Raw genomic sequence first — 26,168 nt, forward strand, 5'->3', positions numbered from 1 at the left:
CTGCGTTAGTTTTGCCTTCGTGCAGGATTCGATTAGCGACACGGCATCTCTGCAGCATCTCCGGAGCGTTGCAGAGTCTCCTTCGCGAGCAGGCTCTCGGAGACAGGTCGTATTGTATCGATAATTCCACCGGTTCGAGGGATCGAAGGACGCGCATCGCTAAACGTCGGATTCACCGTTGCTCGGCGAATCAATTTCCGTCGAAGCCCCATTAACGATCAGCCGGGGTGGCAACGGCGACGAAGAGGATGGGGCGTCCTCCGCTTCTCCCAGAGAGATCTCCTGGCCGACCCTTCGTGAATTTATTCGCACGAACGGTCGCCACGTCGCGGAGGAATTCCATTAATCGACGCGCAGCCACTTCGAGGCGACAGAGCAACCGCTTTATAAATGGCGGTGAGCGTCGTTTAAGCTCGGATTTATGCCCCGCTGCAAATCCGAGCTTTCTCGTCGATACGCCGCCAGAAGGGTACAGAATCAGCAGCTCGATCGATTCTCCGCTCGCTGAAAACTTGTTGCACGATCCGATCGATCCGCGTGCAAAATTCAATTGCCCTTCGCGAGCATGGACACGCTGTAATTGCTCGTTAGCAGCGTGACGCCGATGGAAACGACTCGACGGCGACCTTGCGGGCCAAAGCTGCCTTGTCGGATCATCCTCGAATTTCGACCGCGCTTGGATCGCGAGAATTCACGGTCGATAACACCGTTAACCGAGCAGGACGTCTCCTCCATTTTGCGCACCCTTGGATCGATCGAGCGATCCCTTGGTTCGGACTATTTCCTCGCTAACCTAACCTTAAACACGAATTTCATCCTACTCTGTATCGTTGCACGCGTCACGAGCTGTATCCGCGTCTGTAGGCTTGACAGCAAGAATGCTGGAGGCTTTTGACCATCAATGGCCAACTCCTCGGCGCAGAAGTGGTCACCCGCGCTTTCACTCGAGGAGGCTCTCGTCGAAGAAGGGCTCATCGTCTGCATAATTCGACGCGGCACCGCGAACTTTTCCAATAAAAGTTTCCGTGACCGATTCCCTGCTTCCTTTCGTCAGCGCGTCCCGTTCCTTACTTAGACCTGTCATCCTCGCGTTAGAAATTCCATATCGAACCTTCGTCGATTCCATTCGTTCCGCGTTCGCGATGAATTCCACGACTTCGAAACAGTCCGCGTGACCCACCGTTGCCTGTCCGAAACCAGGGTCCCGATAGGGGGTGCGACGAGCGAGCTTCCGATGCCGAGTCTGCGTCCGGAACGGGGGTTGGTCTCCCGGGAGAGCGTCGGACAGGGGGAGAAAAAATACGAGGAACGCGATAACCGTGCCGGAGGATGCAAACAAGGGAGGAAATTGCGAGGAATCGGAAGGCGTGCAGGAAGGGGTAGGTGGGCGCGTTTGGAGAGCGCGTAGCGTAGGCATCGAGAGCGTCCGTGGGAGCGACGCGAATCCCCACGGCTGTGCAAATGTTTAATGTGTAATTAAAAACTAACATCGTCTATTATGACGTATCTTCTTGTTCCCGGCAGAGGCCAACGTTACAGCACGGTGCCTGGCTAATAACCCGACCACTTGCGCCGCGCGATGCGAGAGCGAACCTCTGTTTCGACTCGCGGAGAAATTACTACCACCGGGACAAGTTTGTATAACCGTGGAACTCGGAACACTCGAACGCCCGAGGGGCCAGCCGCCAATGTCTCTGGATTATTAACGGAAAATTACCGTTTGTGTGTTTCTTCGTGGATAGGGGGTGGGCGAGCGGCAGGGGTCGACTGGCTTTTCATTTCGAGCCCGGGAATAACCGGTTCGACTCGGCCCCGACTTCCCGGGCGCGAAACATCGAATCAATGGAACGATTCGAAGGCGTATCGGGGTGTTCTTTTGTGGTCCCGGCTCCGCTGTGCACCACGGGGAATCTTCTTTTCAGCGCGCGTACACCTACCACCCCTGGAGCCCGCGCGCGCGCGCGTTAGAGAAATCGAGAGGCATTGTGATGGTTCCAAGTGGAACGAGCCACGTGTATCGCTGCTGAATCCTTCGTGCAATCTGGCCGGCTACGTGATCTCGTGATCAATTTTTGAAAGGAGACGCCAACTTGGCGCGCATCATCGACGGGAAACAGAGGATTACCTAGTTTCCTCGTAATTCGACGACGAGCGCGCTCTCGTTGCCGTTACACGCTTGCCTCGTTTTGCCATCAATTTATGCAGTGACCAAAAAGGGAAGGAAAAAGAGAACGAAGAGGCTCGGTCTATTTATATCAAGGATCCATTCGAATAGAAGACCTTCCCGAGCTGATCGATAACTCTCATCGCTCGTGCGTCCTACATTTCGCTGAACCTCTTCCCCCCGACCACGACGATTTAACGCGTTGTTACAATGCCTAATTACAGCCCCGCTCGCTCCTTGGCCCGCGTTGCTCGAGCGAAATCACCACCACGTATGCGGGATCGCGTGCACGCACGTGCGACGCCTTTGTCTGCGACCACGCGTCCTCGCCACCACGACGCCGTGAATCCTCGATCTTCGTTTTGTCGGACGAGCACGAGAACAAATGGCGTACAAGACGCAATGAGGCGGGACGAAACCTAGCCGCTCCTAGGCGCTCCTTTTCTCCAGGTACAGGGCGCCACTGTAATGAACATGCTCGCGAGTAATTACCATGATTGCCCCGGTACCGTGGCTGATTTCGCTTCTTCCCGTCTCTATCTCGCCCACCTTCTCTCCTCGCCGGTGTAACGCTCTCTTTCTCCGTCCTTTCGCCGGGGCAATTACTGCTCTAATTACGGCGTTTTGTCCGCCGGCGGTACTTTCCACGACTGACGCAGTTAACCGAAATTTCGTCGTCGGGGAATCCGCGTATCCGCCACGTGCCAAATTGCTCGCGGGATCGCAAGCGTGATTTCGCGGTTCCGGGGCCCCGATCTTCCGCTTGCGGCGAATTTACACGAACGTCACACTTTCTGTTTCCCGCAAAATCCTCACAGCTCGAAAACATTCGGCAATTTCTTTACTGGGGTACACTCGGCACTCGAATTATTCTATTTCTCATATTTTTTTTCTGTTTTTTTCCCCTGTTTCTTTTTTCCCTTCGCGTCTTTGTTTACGCCAGTTGTAAAGTATTTACAGAGGTCGAAGGGAAATGTATGCACGCGTTTATGCATCGAAATCTCCTTACGGCATTATTTCATACCGTGGACAAGATCGTTGGTAAAGCTGTGACAAACAACACCAAGCCGACTTCACGATAAATTATTCGAGTACACCTCGATTGCGAGCGGCCAGATTGCACGGCAGGGGGCGCGGGCACGCGCGAAATTTCATTTTAATCCGATTTAAAAGGTATCCGCTGCGACTGACATCGCCCACTTGTCAGTTAATTTAACAGAGACACCTGTTTTCCCGCTGTTAATCAGCAGAAATTTCGACCCCCCGCCTCCACCTATGGCAAAACAACCAAATAAATGAAATTCGCAACGCGCACGCCGCACTCTTGCCCTCGAAATCGCTCGGAATAACGCCGCAAACACCGCAAAATTCCAGTAACACGTTACGTTCCCCGAAATTTAGCGAGTCGCGCGAAACCGGCCGTGCCCTCAAGTTCGACCCCTGACGAATGGATCCCACCGATAACGCAAGGATAATTTCTCGCGGCGCGTTATTTTCGAATCATCCTCTACAAACATTCCAGCACCGACGAGTTTATCGCAGTTTAACACCGGAATTATCGACCTGGGCTATGTACCTAAGCGCGGTATATAGAGATAATAATAATTAGCACGGTCCGAAAATAATCAACAACGCGTAATTACCTTTTTACGCTGTCGAAAGTCAACGTTAATTCAATCAAAAGCAGCTGTACCGTGACAACGAAGCGGAATTAAAATTTCGAGAACAAAGGCAAAGAAAGGAATACATAAATAAACAACGGGAATTATCGAGTGAATGCCAAGCAAGAAGAGAAATGCCACGAAATGAAACGCGTAGCGATACTAGGAATTATTTCCTTTTATTTCACCAAACTTTGTCTTCCTTTCTTTTTATTTTCTCCACCGAGAAACTGTTTCACACAACGCGTTCGATCGTAGAGTATTGCCGGAGAAAATTATTATTGGCAATGATCGTCCTTAGGAAAATGAAAATCGCTTATTAGTAACGGGGCGACTAACGTTTATGCACTCACCACCACAGAGGTGGTGGAAATCATGGAGGTTCGAGATTCCACGCAAGTCCTCAGTGAACACACTGCCGTACAAATTCCTGACCTGCCAATAGTGGCTAGTCTAAGGGTTGGGCCTTTTTACTAAATAAAATATCCCCATAGATTAAGGTAACTCCTCAGTTCAACAATTATGAGAAAGCGATAAGCGTTGGAGAATTTCAGCATCTCTTGCTTTTCTGTCCCTTCTGATTTTCCTAGCCGCTACCTGATGGAAGAGAGAAGCCTGACAACGTGGAGGATAAACAGAAGGTTCCAAAGTAGGGAGTACACCCACAATAATAATTAATAAAATAAGAAATAAGTGTAAAAACGGCGAGTCTATAAATTAATGCGCAAGACACTCTGAACAGTCCTCCTCAGCTTCTCGCAACTCTGACTCCCGATAATCTGTTCATCCCCAACCCCCCTTTTGTTTCCCTCATTACGAACACGTTTTTCGAACTTTTCTCCAAACGTGCCCCTATATGCTCATATGCCAAGGGCCCCGCGAGTTTCCAGGCGTTTTCCCCGACAGACCTGGTCTCTGCGATGTCAACCCTTATTTTTCCTATTTCCACCCCCTTTCTCCCAAAGCTACGCTAAAATATGGAAAATATTAGAAACGAAAAGCGCGATATTAAAGTGTCGTCCTGCGAACGAAAAATCCGAGTCCAGTAGTCGCTTCGACCCCTTCGTCGGTCACAATTCGCGCGAGTTCGGAACGCTTGCACCTTCCTGACGTGGAATGCAGCGGTCCGCGACAGGGGGTCCACTTCGCGGGGGCCAAAGGTGCCGAGGGGACGGAAATCCATCTTGGAGAGACGGACGCGTCGAGGTCAGCCAAAACTCGCGGCCTCGGCGACCCGTTGGCTCGGTTCCAGAGCTTCTTCGGCGAATCGAGTCGGCCGATAGTCCGCGAAACACACGGCCTGGGCCGCGATATCGCGTGCTCGAGCAGGCGGCCGAGGCTCGTAAAAATTTCACCGCGGACGATTTAATCGCGTCCGCGGGCCGGAACGACGGATGTGCCGGATCTCTGGCGCGAGTTTGTTCCACGTCGGCGATACGGGTCCGGTTTCACGGTATTCCGGGATTTATAAAAGCCCCCGGGCCAATTTAAATGCATGAACGCAGCCAGGCCGGGGGTGAAAAATGCACGCGATCGCCTGGCTACGAAAAAGCCGCGAGGAACGCTGTTAAGTCGATGCAACGACGGTAGATGCGGCGGGTGATAAAGTCCGTCGCATTTCTCGCCGCTTCGAGGACCGGCCCGAGCGGCGAGCTGTTGTCGTCTGAAAGGGATCTTAATCCGACGAGAATCGAGCTTTTTTCGGCATCAGCCACTCGCCGGCCGCATTAGGGGCGTCGATCAACCTGCCTCCTCGGGGAGAAAAAGGGGTGGTCGCGGAGATAGGGCATGAGGGCGGATCCGGGGTGAGAAATGGGAGAATTATTTCAAAAAACATCGTGTCCCGTGTTCCATTTATATTTCTAATATATATATAAGATCGCGTTGTGTGGATTGGCTAAAATAGCGATGTTTTACTTCTTAACACTTTACCGACCGGAGGCCTATTAACCTTTGCGCTCGAGAGGCGACTCTCAGTCACCATTTAATCAAATTCTAGGGATCATTGTTAATTAATATCTCAAATTTAAAATTGTCCAACGACGCGTGGAATATCGGGTTAAAATAATTCTATGTCTTACAATTAATCTGCACTTCTTAGTTACCGTTTTGAAAATACGGTCGACTTTATGGCAGGAAGTCTTCGAATTACTATGTTTCCGCAACGAAAATACCGCCGAGTGCAGAGGGTTAATAGGCTTTTGGTCGCCTATGCTTACCGACCGATAGCCTATTTTTAGGCTTTATGGTACGTTGCTCAGTTGCGTTAGTTGCGTTGCTTTGTAAGCTCCCACATTGTTGCGGCCCTAGGATCGCAATGTCCCAGATCAAGTAAAGGACTGTTTCATGTCCTTAGTGTCTGTTTTCTTTTACAAATTTATCTAAGCATACGAAACGTACAGATACTCCCGTGTGACAGTCAAAACCGAAACAGAGCCGGAGCCAGGGACAGTCAGCGGCTGAGCGGCAGTACGTATGCCATTGAAGCGCTAACAGTCGGTAAAGTGTTAATAAGATAAAGCTTACACGTAGATTGACGGCTATGAAACAAGAGGGATTCGCTATGGGTACGTTCGACTTTGACTTCTTACATACTGACACGCTATTAGCAACTTCCTAAAGACTCTTGGAGACAGTAAAGGACTGTTTCGCCCGCGCCCTTGTACCCTTATTTAAAATATTCATTCTGTCCTCGTCTATACCCACGTTCTCTTTCTCAATCGGTCGATCACGTATCCTAAACACTCAGGCATATTCATAGACTTCCACTCGTTTATCGCATTCGGCTCTGTCATAAACATCCCTTACATTCGATCCTCTTGCACGCGGTCACTCTCGTTCTAAGCCCAAACACGCTTAACATGCTTTCAGGGCTGTACTTATTCCCATCCCATATATATAGACGTACGAGCTTTTATAGTTGGTGCGAGAAGAGTCGATTAGTCGATTAATCATGAAGCGAATCAAAATCGTGAGTAGGGAGATAGTACTATCATTAATATATTAGTCGCGTAGCACAAGAAATTGGTTGCAACAACGATAATAATAAGGATACATTATTTTTTATTACGGTATTAAAGCCTTGGGGGTAGATATGTCAAAGTCAGGGAGAAATATGGTCTACGAGGTACAGTTTTAGGGAGTCTGTGGGTAACAGATAAATGATCTATCGATGAGGAAAGTATTAGAAAAAGGAAACTGCCTTTCATACATTTTTATTTCCTCCTTGATGAATTTACAAAAATTACGAAAATACTTAACCCTCTATGGACCGAATGTATATTTTTCTTGACTGCAAGAATCGTATGTAACATAAAATCAACAAATATCAACCAATAAATTCAGCAATTTTTACAATTTTATTATAAAGAATTCACAACGGTTGTACTACTGTGCCAAGATAACGTGCAATAGATGGACAAAATAATTTTCCACGCCATCTTGTGGAGAAAAGGTCATAGGGGGCCATAGGGTAAATGAAAAAGAATTAGAATTTTTAAAAATGGAACCACGAGAGGTATTGTAAAAATAATTACAAATATATCGAAAGAAAAATCACGAACTGGGGTGATCAAGACGATAACGATGAATGCAGTGTTTAATAAAATACCCATACATTAGCACGTAACTTGAAAGTTAGAGCCCATAGAGGGTTAAGAAAATTCTACATCGTTAAATTTCTAATGGAGAGAATTTTTAACGAAGAATTTCAATAGAATATACGAAATATATATATATGTTTCGTAGGTGTGTGAAGTTTGAAGAGATTCGATAAACGGTATTACAATCACTCGGATATCTTATAACCTATAAGATAATTAATACAAATATTAATTATTCGAAGTACAGTATCGAGCAGAGATTCCGATAAAATATTACGTCGAACCTCATCTCTTTGATCATTTAACTCAACGACTTTCCTTCGGCTCTACGTATAATAAATTCTTCACCATCTCTGCTTGTTCTATCCCCGTTTAAGTTCCCTCCGCCGTTCGCGGCAAACTCAGCGTTGAACCATAAATTACGAGCAAATTTGAAAGCGTGTAAAAAACGGTTAAAAAGTGCGCGGTACTCTGGGAAAGGTTGGCGGATCCGGCGGGGATGGAAGGTAACGCGAAGGTATGCGGATAAATCCGAAGTTACTTCGAGTTTAATTTGTCAATGCTGCGGAGCGATGCTCTCCTCCGGAAGTTGGCAACTTGGCGACCCGCCCTCAGTTTCCGAGCCCGGTGTAACTCGACGAAAGGAAGAGTTCAGGTACGCGTGTTATCGATCTATCTCGCAGCAATTTGCACGGCCAGCCCCGCTCGTTCTTTGATCACGGCCGCGGCGGGTTTAAAGACTCGCTGCAGACCGGTGGATCTATAAAAGCGAATTCTCCGCTGAATATAACCTTCATTATAATATTACCCTTTGTAACGTGTTGGTCATTCCCAGCGGGTTTCCGCGGCAATACGGAAGTGTGTACACACGCGCGACCGCGCGTGTATGAGCGCGTGGCGGTTGAAAAGCCGCGCGTTACCGGCTGCCGCCAAACGATATAACTCTCGCATTCCGCTCGTGCCAATGAGCCCCCTAGCTTTTTGTTCCTTCTCGCCGGGGCCAACGGGCGAAACCGGGGTGTCTATTTTTCACCCGTTATTGATATTCCTCGCTGGCCCCCTTTCCATTGTTCGCGTTTCTCTATTTACGATTCGGCCGAGGGGTAATTTTCGCGATACCGGCGCATCAGCAACAATACCGGCCTGCTCTCACCCTCTCGTCCCCCATTTCCCTCTCTCTCTCTTACCCTACCTTCTCTCCTTCTTTTTTCTATTTTTTTTTCCCCCCCGTGCCAAGCAGAGGCCACCGGACCCGTGTCAAATCGAATGAGAAGTTTTTGTATTCCAGACGATATTCCGTGTCCATGCGCTCTCGCGCCAGCGCCAGCCCGAGCACACAGAGCGCGCGATGACTGAAAGGGATGACACGGCAGACAGATAGCGGCAGGTGAAAATTCGTGACAACGAAAGAATATCCGATAGATAGCGCCAGGCTCCACGTGATGCGTGAAAGCGTATCGCGCGGAAACAGCTGTTCCGACACAGACACACCACCGTGCCCTCTACGTTCGCCACACACCCGTCTCGTTCTGTCTGGCGTATTCGTTAGCACGTTCCAGCGGGGTCAAAGGTGGCCGATAGCGGCCAGGTCGCACGCTTGCGTGGCTCACGACGCGCCGCTCCGCGACGCCGACGGCTGCCGCTCTGCATCGCGTGGGTCACGAAGCTACGTGCATTCGGACGCTCCGTGGTCACGGTTCTTAACTACGCCAGTATTGCCGCGATCGTGAGACTCGCTCGTAACGAGCACAGAGTGGTAACGGTTAGGCTACTCGCACGGGTCGCCGATGAATCAAGCCTGGGTCCCGAGGCAACGTAGATCACCTCGCTATCGGAATGCTGGTCCTTTTGGGACGTTTCCTATCAGTCGCGGAGATCCGGACGACGAATCGTTGCGAGAAGTTACGCTGAACTTGTACTCGCGTAAGAGTGCATTCGTGAAACCAGCGTCTCTGGGTTTAAATTAGACTGCTTTTCAGACGATCTAGATTTATTGTTAGGTGGTCCGGTGAAGGGCCTGGCTGAGTCTTTGGATATTGATCCTTTAAATGTGTAATAGTAGCGTGGTGTTCACTCACGAGTCTCCAGCAATTGGGCGTCAAAGGAGGGATGCTTCAATGGTAATTATTTTGGAGTGTCATGGATTAAATGACAGGGATTAGCAGAGAAACGAGTGTTGAGTTTTAAAATTAATTTATTACGAGATGTGATATGGTCAAGTGAAATTAGGAGTAAAGTATTACTGTGACTAATAATTGCAAGGACTTTTACACGACTGTTCTTCTGTTCCCTTCTGTGACAGCTTACAGACACATACAACGCATCCCAAAAATTTCACCTATATTCTGACAAGTTACTCGCGTATCCGTAATTCGTAGCAACATCGTCTTGAATATCCTCGCTACAACAGACGCGTTTCTCAAATCTGTCTACGATCCAGACAATCGTTAAGAGCAAACTTGACAGGGACTAGCCTCACCCCTCGATACCTCGCACTCGTAGCATTGAGAATGTTTTAACGACGCGATCCTCGGCACGAGAAAATCATCCCGACAAGAGGGAAGGTATACGACAAAAAGATCCAGCAAAATGGCCGATCCACGTGTCACTGTTCTTCGAGTCACGCGAAATCGAGTCAAACCTAACGTTCACTACTCCAACTCGAAGTCGTCGTGCACAATCACGCGCTGCATTCGAGGCAATTAATTAAAGCGACATCAGCGTTGCGTCACGCTGGAAACTGTTTTGAAATCTGCTCGGCGCAGGTCCGCCGTTTGACATTAATTAGATCGCCGATTTTCCATCGCGATAATCGCGATCAATCTCGTTTAGCGCCAGACTTACCATCGGTTCCCCTGGGAGAAAAAATTCACCGGTGTTAGACCGCGACCCTGCTCGAATGCGCCTGGACCGACCGCGCTGCTTAACGATTTCGCGTCCATCATTGTCATCGCGGACATTTGCCTCGCGCTAACGCCAGACAGGGGGAACAGGACGAAGAGGGCAGCGTCGGTGTGGTCGTAGGGACGGAAGGATCGCAGGCCGGAAGATCGTGGCGAGCTGAGCGCGATCCATCAAAATCAAAAAACTGCCGCCAAGGCGCGTTTACTCTCTCGTGGCACTCCGCGAGGTACTTCGTTATTTCTCGAGATCACCGAGCCGCTTCACTTTTTCTCCGCTCGCGTCTCGCGACGAGGCTGCTTCATTAGCTTCGTATATATAAATTCCGAGGAGGAACCGGCGCAGGCAGCACGGGAAGCGGACAAAGACGATGAGGCGGAAGGGTGGCTGGAAGGAGGGAAGAAGGAACGCGGATAATGAAAAAGGGAACGGCGGGAAAGACGGATTTCGCAGCTTTACGATCGTCGGAAATGTCTAAATGCATTCTGTTTGCGTAACCACGCCCCTCGGCTTTCGCTGAATAAACGTCTGACGAGAGGCAGGCAGATTACACCCGGGGACTAATAAATAGTATTCCCGGTTGCCAACGCATATTCGAAGCGTAAGTAGATTAGGAACGTTCCGCGTCGGACAATGCGCCGCTCCTATTTTTCCATTTTCCTCTGCTAGTCACTTGGACGAAGGCACCCGGGGGCGATAGAACGCGTTAAGCGGATAACTCGGTCGCGGCGAATGGTTACAATAACTTCCGGAAAGATTATTAGAATCTCGTCTTTATTTCGTACTTAATTAAAATTTTACGCGCGCACAGACGCGCTTTCAGCTGCCGCGCGAGAGGGAGTTGGTGGAAAACGGTGAATGAGCGGATTTATGATAACATCGTTAGCTCGCTTAATTTCTTTTGCAAGCCGGTAAATGAGCCATTCGTCAAAGGACGCGAAGAATTCAAAGATAGCGGTTCGTTATTTCGCTCGAACCTTTTGAAAAAATCATTTGAAAGAGCCGCTGGCATTGTCCCGTGGTCTTCACGGCGAACGCGAAGCTCTGTCGAATTAATTATTTCGCGCCGGCTCCCTGCAAGCTTGTTCCGCGAGCCACGGGACAACGGAGAATGAAAAATATACGCACACCTCGCGGAGCATCGAAAATTTTCTACAGTCGCGCGTCTCGTACTAAGATAATGGTGAAATTCTTTACCCCCTTACGGCAGGGAAATAAAACGAAACACACCCGAGGCTCTTTCCGCGCGCTGAAAGCTCACGGGTGTAAAAGGGAGTCGTTGAAAAAGGATCACGCAGAAATTCGATTCGCGTGTAAAGCTGTACGAAGGCTGCCGAACACCCGACAGCAAAGGGCAAACAAACAGCCGTCCCTGTCTTTCCCCGAAAAAATTAAGAAAATTATGTACAAAGCGCGACGATCGACGTCGGAAACCTCGGGAAACCTGTAGACCCGGAGGAAAGCCATTAGACGGAATGTTCCTCGTTAAATTACTCCTCTATTTGCGGAATGCCGTTCTCAAATATTAATTACGCTATTCGGCGGTTGAAAGTTGGTGACAAAGGACGGCCTTAGTAATCGGGGAGACGTTTTAGCGAATGAAACCGTGGGGCCCGGAGTGGCGAAAACTGACAGTTAAAGCGGCGATGGGTTGGCTGTCTCGATTAGTACCGGCCATTATAAACGGGACACGGGAGCACGTTGAAAGGAAGAAAGAGAAGCGGCGACGGGAGTACCGGTGAAAATCAGTTTAAGCCGGGGAAGAGAATGCGAGGTCCGCGGCGCGCGAAGAGAGGACAGAATAATGGATGGTAGGCCCGCAGTGTCACGTGCAGCATGCCGAAACCGCGCCGTCCACACACTCTCCATGGTGTTAATCAAACGGCGTATGAGGTAACCTGCTAGAAAGGCAGTTACGTTGGATGGAAGCTGACTCTCCGAAAAGCCAGCGTTTGCAAAGGAACGTGTACAGAAGGTACTTTGCTTAACTCGTTTCGCCATTTCGGTTCCCTGCGAATCTGCCCGGCTGGCTGGCCACGAATGCCGCCTATCGTTGCAAGTGCTCGGCATCGGAAATTCTCCAAGATTCCGAGAGTTATCCTTGTTCGGAACTGGATGAGCCGATGTATGGTCTGTCGGATCATTTCGATATCCATGAACGGGGGAATTTGGAACGGCACTTGAGCGGAAAATGCCATTCGGCTACAGGCTCTGGCTCTATTCCCCCTTGCTGGTGCTCGTTCGTCATTACGGTACATTTTCGTAGGTTTCACGACGAAAGCGTCTTCGTACCACCTTTTCGCAGTAGGTGATCGATATTTTTCAATAAATCCACGCATCGCATCAGCGCCGTTTCAGACGACTCACGTTTCAATCATGTCCTGGACACTGATGCCTCGGCTGTAAAGGATGCTTCAGCCCGACAGGAATTTCGGCGCACGTGGCACATTGTATTTCCTTCAACAGGCCGTCCATCAAAGCGTTAAGAGACGGCATACGTGCTGGGACACGATGGAAATCATTCCCCATACACGAGAGAACTGTCTACCGCTGGAGAGCCGAGAGCTCCCGGTTCTGTAATTCGGAGACCCGATCATCTGTAATCCTCGTCCACCATTCTCCCGAATTCGAGACTCGATTATCACACGCGAGATATTATGCTAGTCCCCGCTGACAGGTCTCCGTTGGCACTCAATCAAACCGCGAAGCGGATTGATGGAGTCCTCGTTCCCCGACCATTCCGCGTTTCCCTCCCTCCATTACGGCCAATATGGCACGCGGTTTAAAGATCCACGATCCAACCGGATCATCGATCCCACGAGGGGAGACGATCGTAAGGTCCTCGTGAGAGGGGTTCGTTGTCTACGTAATTCGAAAAATTGGTAATTCCACGCGGTGACGATTTTCCAATTCGTGCCTCGGAATCTTCATTACCGACGGGGTAGATGTACTGTCTCAGGCTCGGAAGAAGCCACTTGTACCCTTTGTCACGCGTTACCCACGTCTTTCGAGTAAGCGTACAAAGACAGCCATTACGAAAATTCGCGTGCACTCGATTAAATTAAATTAATCTACTCATCGTTCGCCAAGCGCAGTCGACGAAAATCTTCGAATCGTGGGAAACGTATCGAGGAAAAGGCGTAAAGAGGAAATAAACGCGAACCCTCGCAGTAGTCGGCGGAATTTGTCGGGACGTAACCGAAAGTCGCGCGACGTCGTTGCTCGCGTGGAGTGGTTGTAAAAAAAAAGCAGCCGAACGAGAACAGCGAGTGTATAAATAAAAACAAGGAACGCGAGTAGAGGCGGAAGGACTGCGAGACGCGGAGCGGAATGACGAGCGCGCCGGCGTCGTCGATGAGAGACCAATCGACGATGAAACGCGAACGTCGGGACGCGACGTTCCAGAAAATTTCCACGGCACCGGTTCACCCGCTTATCTCCGCGAATGGCGTTTTATCAGGATATTTTGCGGAAGCAGGCGGAAAGAAGAGGCAAAAAGGAGCACCAGGGCCGCGAGACGAGTTGGGTGGTCCCCGGACGAAGCGAGGAACGCGATTGCTTATTAATCCTCGCGACTGCGATTCGGAAATATCGCTTTATCCGATCGTGGAACTGGTCGCGAGAAGGTGGATAGTCGGTAAAAAGAAGTTATGGGTTTTTCCGGGGCGCGCCCTTGCTGCGTGCCTCCGTGAAATTAATGGCCGATGTTGTTCCGAGCGTAACTCGCGTATCGCCGCGCCAATTAGCTGGAAGTAACCCACACAACGCTTCTAATTAATTAGCGGAGCCCGTTCGCGTGGCAGCGAATATATTCCCGTCGTCCGGAGATTATTTTGTTCGCGAGTTCCACCGGTCCCAGGACGAAGCGCACTCGCGAGATTTCTACGCGAAGGAGCGCGAAATTGAAGCGTCAAGATGAAGAAAGTTCCAAGTTCGTAGCTCGTGCCGGCACCCCGGGGGATAATGAATATTTCCCGTGGAACGATTGTTCGGCCTCGCGAGAGGTTCCGTCCCATCGCTACCACGACCGCACGAGCTATTTCTAACGTAACGTTAAACCACTCGAAACAACGGAAGGGATCCAGGGACGTATGGGCGGATTCAGTCGTGGATTCGTTGACGAGAAATTGGAAATATTTCTGTTCAAGAAATACAAAGTGCAATCGATCCTCTTATGACGTTTCTATTTGCTATGAGTTCCGTTTAACTGGACTAATCGCCTATCTTTCTCTCTTTTGTCGCTTGTATAATTATTTCATATTCATTATTCGTTATTTTGTTATATGCGATTTTCAACGAAAGATATATTCTTTATTAGTAATTGCAGTGAAATTATTTTTCCTTTTTAATTAATTTGTTTTCTCCGAATTTGGTGTTGCATCGACAGCATAGTCATTAACGACGAAATTAAGTCCTTAGATTCGATGATACATTTTGATTTCTTTTTAACGAGGGTCTTTTTCACGCGTTTCTGTGATTAAAATCGCACTTGAGAGTTCATATTTGCGTTACACGAAAATTTAATTCCGGTATAAGCTTTCGCTATTAACTTCAGAAGCAATCATCGTCTGTAGAATTTAAATAGATTTAATCGATAATGTTTTAATTTTTTCCCAATTCGTTGAAATTGTTTACATTGGTAGATTTTTTGAGGCTCGATAATTCCTCGAAATTGAATTTCGCGGATCACGTTCTTATTCGAATATGACATCGCCGATATATAGAGACGGGAGCGAAATCATGAGCGTTTGGACAGTATTTAAACAGAGTACATGGCTGCGATCTATCGGAATATAATTTTCATTTTATCATCGTACCGGAAAAATGAACGCTTTCAGAGGCGAACGTGAATGGGAAAATTTTGGTCCGTTGATTTTCCCGGGCAACTTTCGTTGGCTTTGCCTTGTTTAGCAGTTGCTCGCTCGCGTCCATTCTCCTAGCCTCTCTCTCTCTCTCCTCAACTGCATTCCCGAAATTAATAGGCATTCGCGTCGAAATAATTTTCGAAAAGTCAAAACTGCGGAATGAGAGCTATTGACTCGCGAAACAATCCCAATCATGGCTCCTCGTAATGACCTGATTATTGTTTCACGTGTATTGGTTTTTAATCACAATGGGCCGACGCATCCGTGGTTTTGCCAGGAATAATCCGGCAACGTAGGACGACGAGCACAGTACAACCGTTTATTCTTCGCGTACTTTTCCAGAAATAATCATCGCATCGACGACGATTTTCGCGCGTGCAGCCGCGGCCTGCGCGATTTTCTGCACGCAAAACGAAGGAGAGAAGAAAACGCATCGCGGTGGGAAACGGGGTTACATATCTGGTCGTGTTTGTTCATTATCGATCAACGAATTGGGCCGGAATATAAGTCCAGCTTCCGCGTTGTATTTGCCGTGGTAAAATAAATATTGTTGCGTTCCAAATTGTTTCGGCCGCTGCAATGATTCGTTTGAGCGCTTCTCATGATACGTCAATATTTGCGCGATTGCCGGATGAAGTATGGATCAAACACTTAATGCCAGCTTGATAAACGTTCGGCTAACCGTTTCGCAACGCTCCGCTATCTGCGGATTTAGCTTTAATTAAAACAATTCTAACCTAATTCTTTACGCTTTCTAATTTTATCCCGTGTACTTTGCTCGGTTTGCCGATCGCGTTTAACGGCTGCGCCGCTTAATTCCGATGCGGTCGAACAAATGGCCGTTCTTTACATTTTCATTGAAAATTCCACTTTGCTACTTTTATTACTTGTCGTCCACGTTTCCCGTTGCTTCGAACCATGCGAGAAAATGGTACTTTTACAGGTGGACGAGTGGAAAGGACTTAGAAGTCGAAACCGCGTATTCCATTTTGTCAGAATAGGTCTGATACTATTTCGCGAGGTGTAATTATTGTACTTTCACTATTTCGATTCCTTTGGTATTTCTTCCTGGATTCGCGTGTAGCCTAACTTAATTTACTATGACAGATTGAAAATTTTCTACCCTTTCATAAATCTGGGTACAAGAAAATTAGAATAGCGATACTTGTAAATTACAAAAATAAAATATTCATAGTTACCTATATTTAATTTTGGAATAAAAATATTTCCTCCTCAATGCTTAAAAATGATTACGTTTCTTTATATTTACACGCGCTATATTGACTATTAATATCTACGCTGAATCGTTAACAAAATTTCCTGCTCCTGTTTAAAATTGGAATAAAAATATTTCCTCGTTATTGCCAAAAAATGATTACGTTTCTTTATATTTACACGCGCTATATTGACTATTAATATCTACGCCGAATCGTTGATAAAATTTCCTGTTCTTTTACAAAATTGGAATAAAAATATTTCCCCGTTATTGCCTAAAAATGATTACGATTCTTTGTAATTACAATGGTTGAATTGTCTACTAGCCACGCTGAATCGTTGAAAAATCTAGCTTCGATTTCGAAACCGATCGTCTGGTGCAGGAACGACTGTACGCGTACATAAACTGGTCGGCAGGTTGAGCGTTGAATGCTATCGAGGAAAATTACGAGGCTATTTTTATCGAGACGATTAGAAAAAAAGGGAAAAAGGAAGACGCGAAGAATTATGCCTCGATAACTAGATTGGCCACAACATTCATCCCACCCATTATCGGCATGGCGGAAGCGAACGATGCCAGATAACATTGGCGTAGAGCGATTATAAAAATCCGTGGCCGCTTTATCGAGAGCGGGTGGATGGATCGTGGAGTCGTTTCGGGCAGGAATCGCGGCGATCTGACCCCATTGTCGCGCGATAATGAAGCCGCGACGAGTACTCGCTTATCGGCGGGAGCGGTCAGGTTATCTGGTCACCGCTGAAGCTCGGCTTCGACGAGCCGCGATCGCTATTTCCGCGAGCCGTCCCGATGTACCAAGCCAGCCGGACCAGACCTAATTTGTTACACGACCGCTCAGCTCCACCCACCACTTAATCGGTCTCTGACGACCGAGACAGCTGTCGCGAATTAATTTGCCTTGCAGGTGTCAGACGCAGTTCTGCCGTCGCGTTGTCGTGCCAATCCGGACGATTCGATGACTTCCGGGATGGATTGCTCGAATTACATCCACCACGTCTCCTTCCGAACCCTTTCAGACCGCCGGAACAATTCGCCGCGATTCGCTGCGTCGCGAATGGATAAGTTTCCCAGGGAAATTCGAGTTCTCCAGCGGAGTTCCGCGTAGAATTTGACTCGCTTTCAACCGGCAACGATTCGATGACTTCCACGATGTATCGCTCCAGTTACATCCGCTGCGTTTCATTTTGAACCCATTTAGACTTTGGGAACCGTCCGCTTGGCTACGTATTTCGCGTTCCAGATTTCCCCGATTTTTACGTCCAAGTAGATCCCAGATCGCGGTTGAAAGTTTCCGTCGAATTTCATCCGATTTCCAAAGAAGTTCGATGATTTCCGGGATCGGTTAATATATTTTATTTGAAACCCTTTCAAACTTCTTCGAGAATTTACCGGGATGGACGGAAACAAGTTTTGGCGGGAAATTAGAATTTTCCATTCGAGGGCTAAGTTCGTTTTACTTTGCTGCGTTTAATTTACGCGCTTCTTTAGAAATCTTCGTCAGTTTCAAGATCCACGGGTTTTAATCGAAACGATACGATGGTTCTTGATATAATTCGCTCTACTTATCCTGTTTAATTATCCACGTTTTCTTTAGACTCCTTTCAAGCTCGGGGATGCATAAGGGAAGAAATTTTCAATACTTAGTTGAAGGAAATCCAAATGCTAGATTGGAGATCTACATCGAATTCGACCGAGGTGACTCGATAACTTCCAAATTGAATTGCTCCAATGGCATCCACTACTTTTCATTTCGAACCTGTTCAGACTCTCGCAAGAATTCCCCGAGATCCTAACTTCACAGGCAGCTTCGCAGAGATATGAATATTTAAGCTGGATTCGAATTCTCTATCAGAGATTTACCTAAAATCCTCCCTAAAATTCTGCCAGAGACCCGGCTAACAATCTACCTAAAATTCCATCAGAGGTCAATCTAAAAATCCGCCTAAAATTTTATCTGGGATCTACCCAGAAATGTGTATAAAATTCTATCAGAGGGCCGACGAAAAATCCTGCCAAATTTCTCTCAAAGATCCATCGAAGATCTATCTGATATTTTATCAAACGTGTTAAGAGTGGCTGTAAATCACGTCTTAATATCGAGAGATCGGATGATACAATGTAATATACATGTACGCGTGCAAACATATGCGTGACATCTATCATCCTCTTGTTAATACACTTATAGATCACGCTCTGAAATGATCGACTTGAAACAGTAAAAACCATTCAAAGATACAGATTAATTTTAAATAATTCTAACTATAAAACCACTGTCATATTATCACTAAATCTACCGCGGTCAAATAACCGGTGAATGAAAAGAGCACTACTCTGTAGTATTAAAAGATGGATTTCACGTATGCATATTGGAAGAAAAATTGCCAAGATTAGCGACTAAGGCGATAACGTCAAGTTTCAAAGACAATCATTCACTCCATGATAAATTCAACGTTAACACATTGATGACCAGGTGTTTGGTCTCCGTTCTTTCACCTAGAACCGGACATATAACACGCTTTTAACTCAAACCACATTACTGCGTTAAAATTGGTGTACCGTGTTTACAACGAAATAATATTTGTACGAATTTCTTCACGGAGGAATGCCCAGCAAAATTTCAGGTTACAACGTTACAAACTTCGAAAAGCGTAAAATGTTGCGTAACTGTTACGTAATAAAATAAAACGCAGATAAAAGAAAAACATTTTCCAACGCGTATCAACAAACAGGATCATATACCGATAATTTTAAATAAAGAAAAACACGATAAAGTACACAGTCCGAGATCGGTGGTCAACGCGCTCGCTAAAATAAAAGCCCATACCAAATGCGCGAAGGTGTGTCTGAAAATGTACATAAAAAATTCTATCAAAGCTTGGCTAAAAGATTGGCCGGAAATTGCGGCAGAGCGTGGAAAAGATGGCTGTAAAATTCAGGTGGCTTTGAATCGAAAGTAGAAGAATCGGAGACGAAGGAGCCAGGGCCGGCTCGAGAGGCCTGGCGCCGTGAGCCAAAGAGGGTCCCGCCGGTGCTCGAGGAACCGGCGATGCTCGCGCACCGTTAAACGTTTCGCGAACAATACGCGAACTGTTAATAATTGAACAATGAGCCGAAGAGCTACAGGCAATCAGGGACGGTCGTTAATTTGAAACTGCGCGCGATACTCTAACGAGCTCGTCAAGATCGCTTTGTTAAAGCGTAACTTATATTCGTTAGGAGTTGAGTAATTAATTTCATATAGTGCGGGGAACAATGGCTCGTTGAAAGTCGGGAATTCCTGTCGCTTCGATATTGTTTGTCGCCGCGCATGCCGATCGCGCGAAACTGTGTCACCCGTGCCGCTACATTCTGCCACGTTTTCTTTGCATATTCAACAGATAATTACCGCAATCGATGTCGCCCCGTGAGCGTTCGAAGCGCGACTTCGAGATTCCCTTTCGTTTAATTAACCACGGGTTACCTCGTCGTCGGACGCCTCCTCCGTTCCCTGTAAAAACCGACCACCACGCACGACGAGGTGTCACTGTTATTTGCATACGACGAGGAACGGAAGGAAGGGTGGTACGCGCGTAAATTTCACCCTCGCGAGCTCAGATTCAGGCGGGACGGTAATGCTTGTGGTCGTGGCGGAATGCACGGAGAAACCCTTGCAGCGCCGTTTACAACGATCTCTAGCAATTACCATCGCGTTCGCCCTTGTTCCATGGGAGGAGATCAGTCGGCTGACAGGCGTTTCGCTTCGGTAATTCCCCGGAACCGTTTCGTATGCCAAAGAATGTCATTAAAGGCGCTGCTTCCGAGTTCCAGCCTGCGCGAGCATCTCAGGAATCCTCTTGACCAGGCCCCTCCGCCACACAGGCGTTCCCCTGGTAGCGGAAAAAATTATCAGAGCTTCCGTCGTTAACGTTCGTCGGAAACGACGTCTCTCGAGCCGGGCAACTCCCTTTGACACACCTCTGCGTCTCGTCTCTTTGTTTCGGACAGGGTATCGTCGACTGTCAATATTAATCCTGGCTCGTTGCACTTCGACGGAACAACAGCAGGAAGTGCACGATGCGAACTCATATTTCGCAATGCAGGACGCGACGTACGTAAATCTTCGCTGTCCGTGGATAAATTATACGGTAATGCATCGCGGTGCTGGACGTCTTGCGACCCAGGATGCTTCTTTGGCCGCGTACCAAAAGTGCGCCGCGTTTTCGAGTGGCCGACAAATATCGCGTCACCGACCGCAATCGAAACGTCACGTTTCTTCCACCGATAACGGCAATTAGTTTAATTAATCGCCACTTCGCGCCAGTTAGCTCCGAAACATCTTTTGTATCCCCAGAATTTCCGGTTCTTTGTTATTTTCCGCGAGATTTCGCGAAGCCTCCACTTCCACGTCGCTGATGCAACTTTGTTTCCGTTGCTTTCGGGAGCTATCTCCGCAAAGAAGGAAATATCTCGAATACTTGGTCCACTTTAAACAGTAAATTTCCTTCAAAGAGAAACAGTTTGCCACGATATTTTCCGCGAAATGGCGGCAGCCATCGACGCTATTTGCTTTCGACTATTTTCGACAACGAAGCTCAATCTTCGCAGCCCCGGACGAAATAAATATCGGCTCGCAATCGAACGCATAGAACGACTAATTATTCGCTGAAAGAGGAACTGCTTTCTATAACCTGTTCTCGTATCGCGTCTATTGGTACCAATTAAAAGAAGGAGCGTGCGTCGCGACGGCTCACAGGGACCCAAAAGCGCTAGACCGTTGGGTAATTTTTCCATTGTTTTCCCGAGCTATGCCCGCCTCGTCGAACTTCACGCTCGTCGGCTTCGACGATCCACGCTCCGTTTGTTTATGAATCATTTGCCATTATTCGCTGAAAGAGGAACTGCTTTCTATAACCTGTTCTCGTATCGCGTCTATTGGTACCAATTAAAAGAAGGAGCGTGCGTCGCGACGGCTCACAGGGACCCAAAAGCGCTAGACCGTTGGGTAATTTTCCAATTGTTTTCCCGAGCTATGCCCGCCTCGTCGAACTTCACGCTCGTCGGCTTCGACGATCCACGCTCCGTTTGTTTATGAATCATTTGCCCGGGTCGGAGCGAAATTCAGGCTTCTCTGAAAGAATTTAATTAGCTGTTTCGTTTCCGCCGCGAAATCTCCGCGAAATATTCCAGCGTTATCTCGAGTCCGCAATCGAATTCGATAAAATAAGCGAATCCTCTCTCTGTTGTTCGCGGAATTCGAGCCGGCCAATTTTCGTGCTGCGCCGATTCGTTTGTGCCCGGTCCGGTATCATTTAACGATGTAATCCGCGACAATTAATTACTTCAAGGATTTTCAGCTATCGGGTAATTCGTTTTGTAAATTTGACGAGGGTGTCGCTGATAGATTGCCGCAACGCGCTCGCTTCCTCTGCTAATTGCTATCGTTTCTACGAATTCCCGTGAGCCTGTGTAATTTCCAGCTTACGATTCGACTAGCCTCCCTCTTTTCCGGATCAGCTTTAATCGCATACCGATCTCCATTCTTCTGTCGCGAGTATCCGACACGGGACAATGAAGAGCTGCCAATGAGCCTTTCGTACGTTAAATCGACGAACATCGCGAAACAAAGGGCAGAAATTTATTTTAAATATGAAATATTCTTTTCACCAAAACGTGGAATTAATTATCTCCACCTGTCACTGACTCGAGTAATCGCTCGATAAAAATAATTATTTTGTATGTTAATATTCACGATATGTTGGTAATATTATACACGAAGCTTGAATGTAAATAATAAATATTCCACGTTGATTGTTTATTTTTTCACATCATCGGATTAATCGACCACAGATCCGGTTCCACGCTCGATTTTTATGGACGGAGAATCTGTAACGCGTTTTATTTGTATTACGTATATTTAATAATATAACAACACGAATACTAGCAAACTGGTCTTACATTGGAACACGACCATACTCGAGAGCAACGAACAAAGCGTTGAATGATGGATACATAAAGTCTACTCTACGTTCATTTTTTAATATCTACCGATAATTTACGAATAACAGGGATAATGATAATCGTGTTGAACAATGACGAGTGAATTTCTGTACATTTCACGTGCACGGAATCGAAACGAGTGTCAAATGGGGGCGAGGAGGAGCGTGAAAGAAGTTGGCCCATTCCCATGCACTCGCAGAGAGGGCGAGAAAGTTTGAAGACAAATAGCGTTTGTCACGCGTGCGAAGTGTGATTACGTGCTCTCGACCGACTGAACGGCTCGTGTGATCCGTGAACGAGTAAAATGTAAAACAATTTCCGACACTTTGATGCATGAGCGTACTTTCCCCGTGAATATCCTCGGATGTTGCACGGGATACGAGCCGTACTCCTTTGAGACCCGCTCGATTGTGTTCCCTCTCGTCCCTCTCTCTCTCAAAGTATTTAAGATCCTCCGTGTCTGAATTTTCCATGCCGGTAGTACACGCACCGGCGCCATTTTCGTCGATACATTCCATAGCCGGCTAAACGGTTTCGACGTTCGAATCGAGTCGAAAGGTAGACTGTTCCAGTTGAGTGTTTTATTTCTTCCTCGTTTGCCTTTTTCCCCTCCCCCTTTTTTTGTTCCCCCCACTCCAAAAATACGATGGAAAATCGACGAGAGGAACGTTTTTGACGCGATTCACATTTCTCTCCCGATGCCTCGTCAAACGCACTTAGCCGCAGTGGTTGGAGAGAAAAAAACACTGGTGATGGAAAAACAAGCAAACCCAAAGAGATTTTGGCCTTATTCCGCCTGGCGGGAGCGCGAGAAATTCGGGCTCGAATTCGCAAACAAAGGGAAAACAAGTTATCCGGCAAATGGACGGGCGATCCGTTGATTGAAAATTTCCAGCCGGTTCCCTTTTCGGTAGCCAGGCTTCGACCTCGCGGATATAAACGGATTAAACTCCATCAAAGCAAAATACGTCGAGAAAACAGAGGAGAATCACTCGACCATAGGCGTAACCGTGTTCGAGAACGCGTCGCGCGATACCACGGGACGCGTCCGATCTCCCGATCTTTTGATATCCGACGTGATACCCTTTCGGATAGAATTAGCGCGACACAGTCGTGTTGTTAGAGTACAATGACGAGTCCAGCTTCCTCGATTTTCATTTGCTCCACGCGGTGTCGTCGAAACTCGTCACTCGTTTCTCGCAAAGTCGCGACACCGGTGTTTATTAACGTCCGATCTTCCGATTTTTCGACACACAGCACGCGGTACCCTTCGAGGACAGAATTAATACACAGCGGTGCTGTTGGTGTACCTCGAGGAGTCAAACATCCGTGATTTTCCGTTAGTCCACGTGAGTCGTCGAGGTTTGTTACCCGTTTCTCGTAAGGTCGTAGCACGAGTGTTTATTATCACGCAGACCCGTCGCCGTTCGTCGACCGGTCGCTTTGTTTTCGCGCAGCGGCCATGATTATGGCTACGAGTGTCGCAGTCGTTCGGAATATCGAAATAGAACGAGTATCATCGGACTGAAAAATTTTGAACGACGTCGGGAACTAGGTATATTCGACGATTAAGGATTTTAATTAACCCTTTGCACTCGAGAGCAGATTTTCAATCGCCACTCGTCCCGATACTTCAACTCGAATCTCGAAAGCCCGGGAATAATCATTGTTATTTAAAATAACCTAACAAAATGCAGGAATGGTTGAAATGAAACAATTCCGTAGCCCGATTTAGACTGGAACTTTTTTTCCACGTTACCGAGAAGCGGAAAGTTTCTCTTTACGACGGGAAAGCTTCGAGTACAGAGCGTTCAAACGCGATATATTACACGAATTAAACGGCACGGTGTACCGTAATGAAAATTCTATCGTGGCGCCCCGGGAGCATCGTGTAAAACTTGGCATCAATTAAAGTCGGTAAGACCTTGATTAACCGAGTTAATCGAATATTTTACAGCGCCGGTTTTTCACCGTTACCGCTACAATGAACATCTGAAGAGGAGACTTTGTTGAGGCAGAAAGGAATCGGAAGGTTATGTATAAACGAGGAAGCTCTAAATAATCGAGACCCTGCGGTATACAGCCAATCCCGTAGCACGCGGAGACTGCACCAGGGATGGATTCCGTACACGAAAACAATAAAGGAAGTTCATCTAAACATATAACCCCATCCGACTATGTTTTCGCGTTATAGCCTGCTTCTTTTTAACACGTCGCGTCTGTTTACCTTCGCGAGACGTGTTCGAAATTATCCACGAAATATTGCCAGAGAAAATTGAACATGGCTTCCACGAAGCGCCAGAAATATCCGCACAAATGTAAATGGTGTTAATGATAAAACGTCTCGTGCTCGGGTCAGCAGATACGCGTGAGATTAAAAATATTCGCTACGCGACGAAAAATTCGAACAATCCTCTTTCACGAATCGACCACGATTTAAAATTATGAAAAAATTCAAAGTTAGCTTATTGTTGAAGTTTCAATCTACATCTATCTATCGTTTAACTCTCGCGATGGGTTCAGTGTTAAGCTCGAGTCCTAAATTGGAAGAAAAAGGTTAGATTGGAAGTGAAGCGCACTTACCCATAGACGTGGACAGGGTAGAGGGCGAAAAGCTTGCGGCGCGTCGCAGAGACATCGCGATGTGCACGAGCATAATTCCACTTTGACACTGGCAAGTCACTAGCACGCGCGAGCACCAAGATCAATCGTCCCCGGACCGGCAGCACGACGAGCCATCGCCGTCTCCGCTCTAGTAACGATTGGCCAGTTCGATCGGCATGATTGCTACACGACAATAGCGTGCTAACCCGTCCGGGTATGCCGGATCGATTCAACGAGCCAGTCGAACGTCAGTCACGGTGCCGCTCCGAGCAGAAACACTCGACGGGAGATCGTCAAGCATCGTCTACTTTCGCCCAACTGCGCCGAGATTAAACGTTCGCGCGCCTTTGCGCACGATATTCATCGCACCGCGCGAGTCGCCGTCGATCTGCGGGCGATCCAGGTGTCGTGACCTTCGCTCGATCCTACGCGCCGTCGATCCACGCCATCGATCGCTCCGCGCACCTTTGCCCTGCTATTCGTTCTTCCTCTCCCACTTGCCGGCTGGAATTCCGGGTTCCTCGAATTCCTGGGGGTCCAGTGGGTGCCGAGTGGGTTCACCGGGTTCACCTGTGCGACAAAGAATTTCGTAACCTCGGTAACCACGGTAATCGGGTAAACGAGGATTCGTAAGACTAGGACGGAGAATTTTTATGGTCGACTGTGCATAATATTAGGCCAACCCTCGCGTAATTCGATGGAAACGCGCTGCGATTTATATCGAGACGAAAAGTGTCCGGAAAATTCTATATCACGCGAAAACCAGGGGAATTTAGTTGGAGTATTTTCGATAATTCTAACGGTCTATACGTTAAAGCGGAAACGAGAACATTTATCCGACATTCGCGAGATTCGAGGGTTATCCGAGTTTATAAAGCTGCGCTATACGGAAACCGCGGTATGCCACAATTTCTGCATCGCGTTTTCAAAGCACCGCGTTACGAGAGGGTTGACCGTATAATAAGATGGGGATGTTCGTGTCGTTAGAGAGGGAGGATAAAAATCGTGGGATTTTTATTAAGCAGTAGTAGATGGGAATAGGCGAAACGACGGGGATGGGAGATATTGAATCGAAATTCGGTGTATCCCGTTGCGAGGTTCACGAAATTGTTCCGCAGAGAGAAAAATGCGGGAAGATAAATCGGCGACACGAACAGGGCT

At 47.6% G+C, this 26,168-nt stretch overlaps 1 protein-coding gene across 1 annotated transcript in view; it reads right to left on the reverse strand.

Annotated features, from left to right (window-relative positions):
• LOC108546377 (toll-like receptor Tollo) overlaps window positions 1-25,091 on the reverse strand; it is a 119,343-nt gene extending 94,252 nt beyond the window's left edge. The window contains exon 1 of the mRNA XM_017898427.1: window positions 24,987-25,091. Within this exon, the coding sequence (XP_017753916.1) occupies window positions 24,987-25,059 (73 nt within the window). The 5' untranslated portion in view covers window positions 25,060-25,091. The remainder of the gene's footprint in view (window positions 1-24,986) is intronic.
• Window positions 25,092-26,168: the final 1,077 nt, after the last annotated feature.

The sequence above is a fragment of the Eufriesea mexicana genome, unplaced genomic scaffold (assembly GCF_001483705.2).
Source record: "Eufriesea mexicana isolate 0111107269 unplaced genomic scaffold, ASM148370v2 scaffold630, whole genome shotgun sequence".
NCBI classification, from domain to species: domain Eukaryota; kingdom Metazoa; phylum Arthropoda; class Insecta; order Hymenoptera; family Apidae; genus Eufriesea; species Eufriesea mexicana.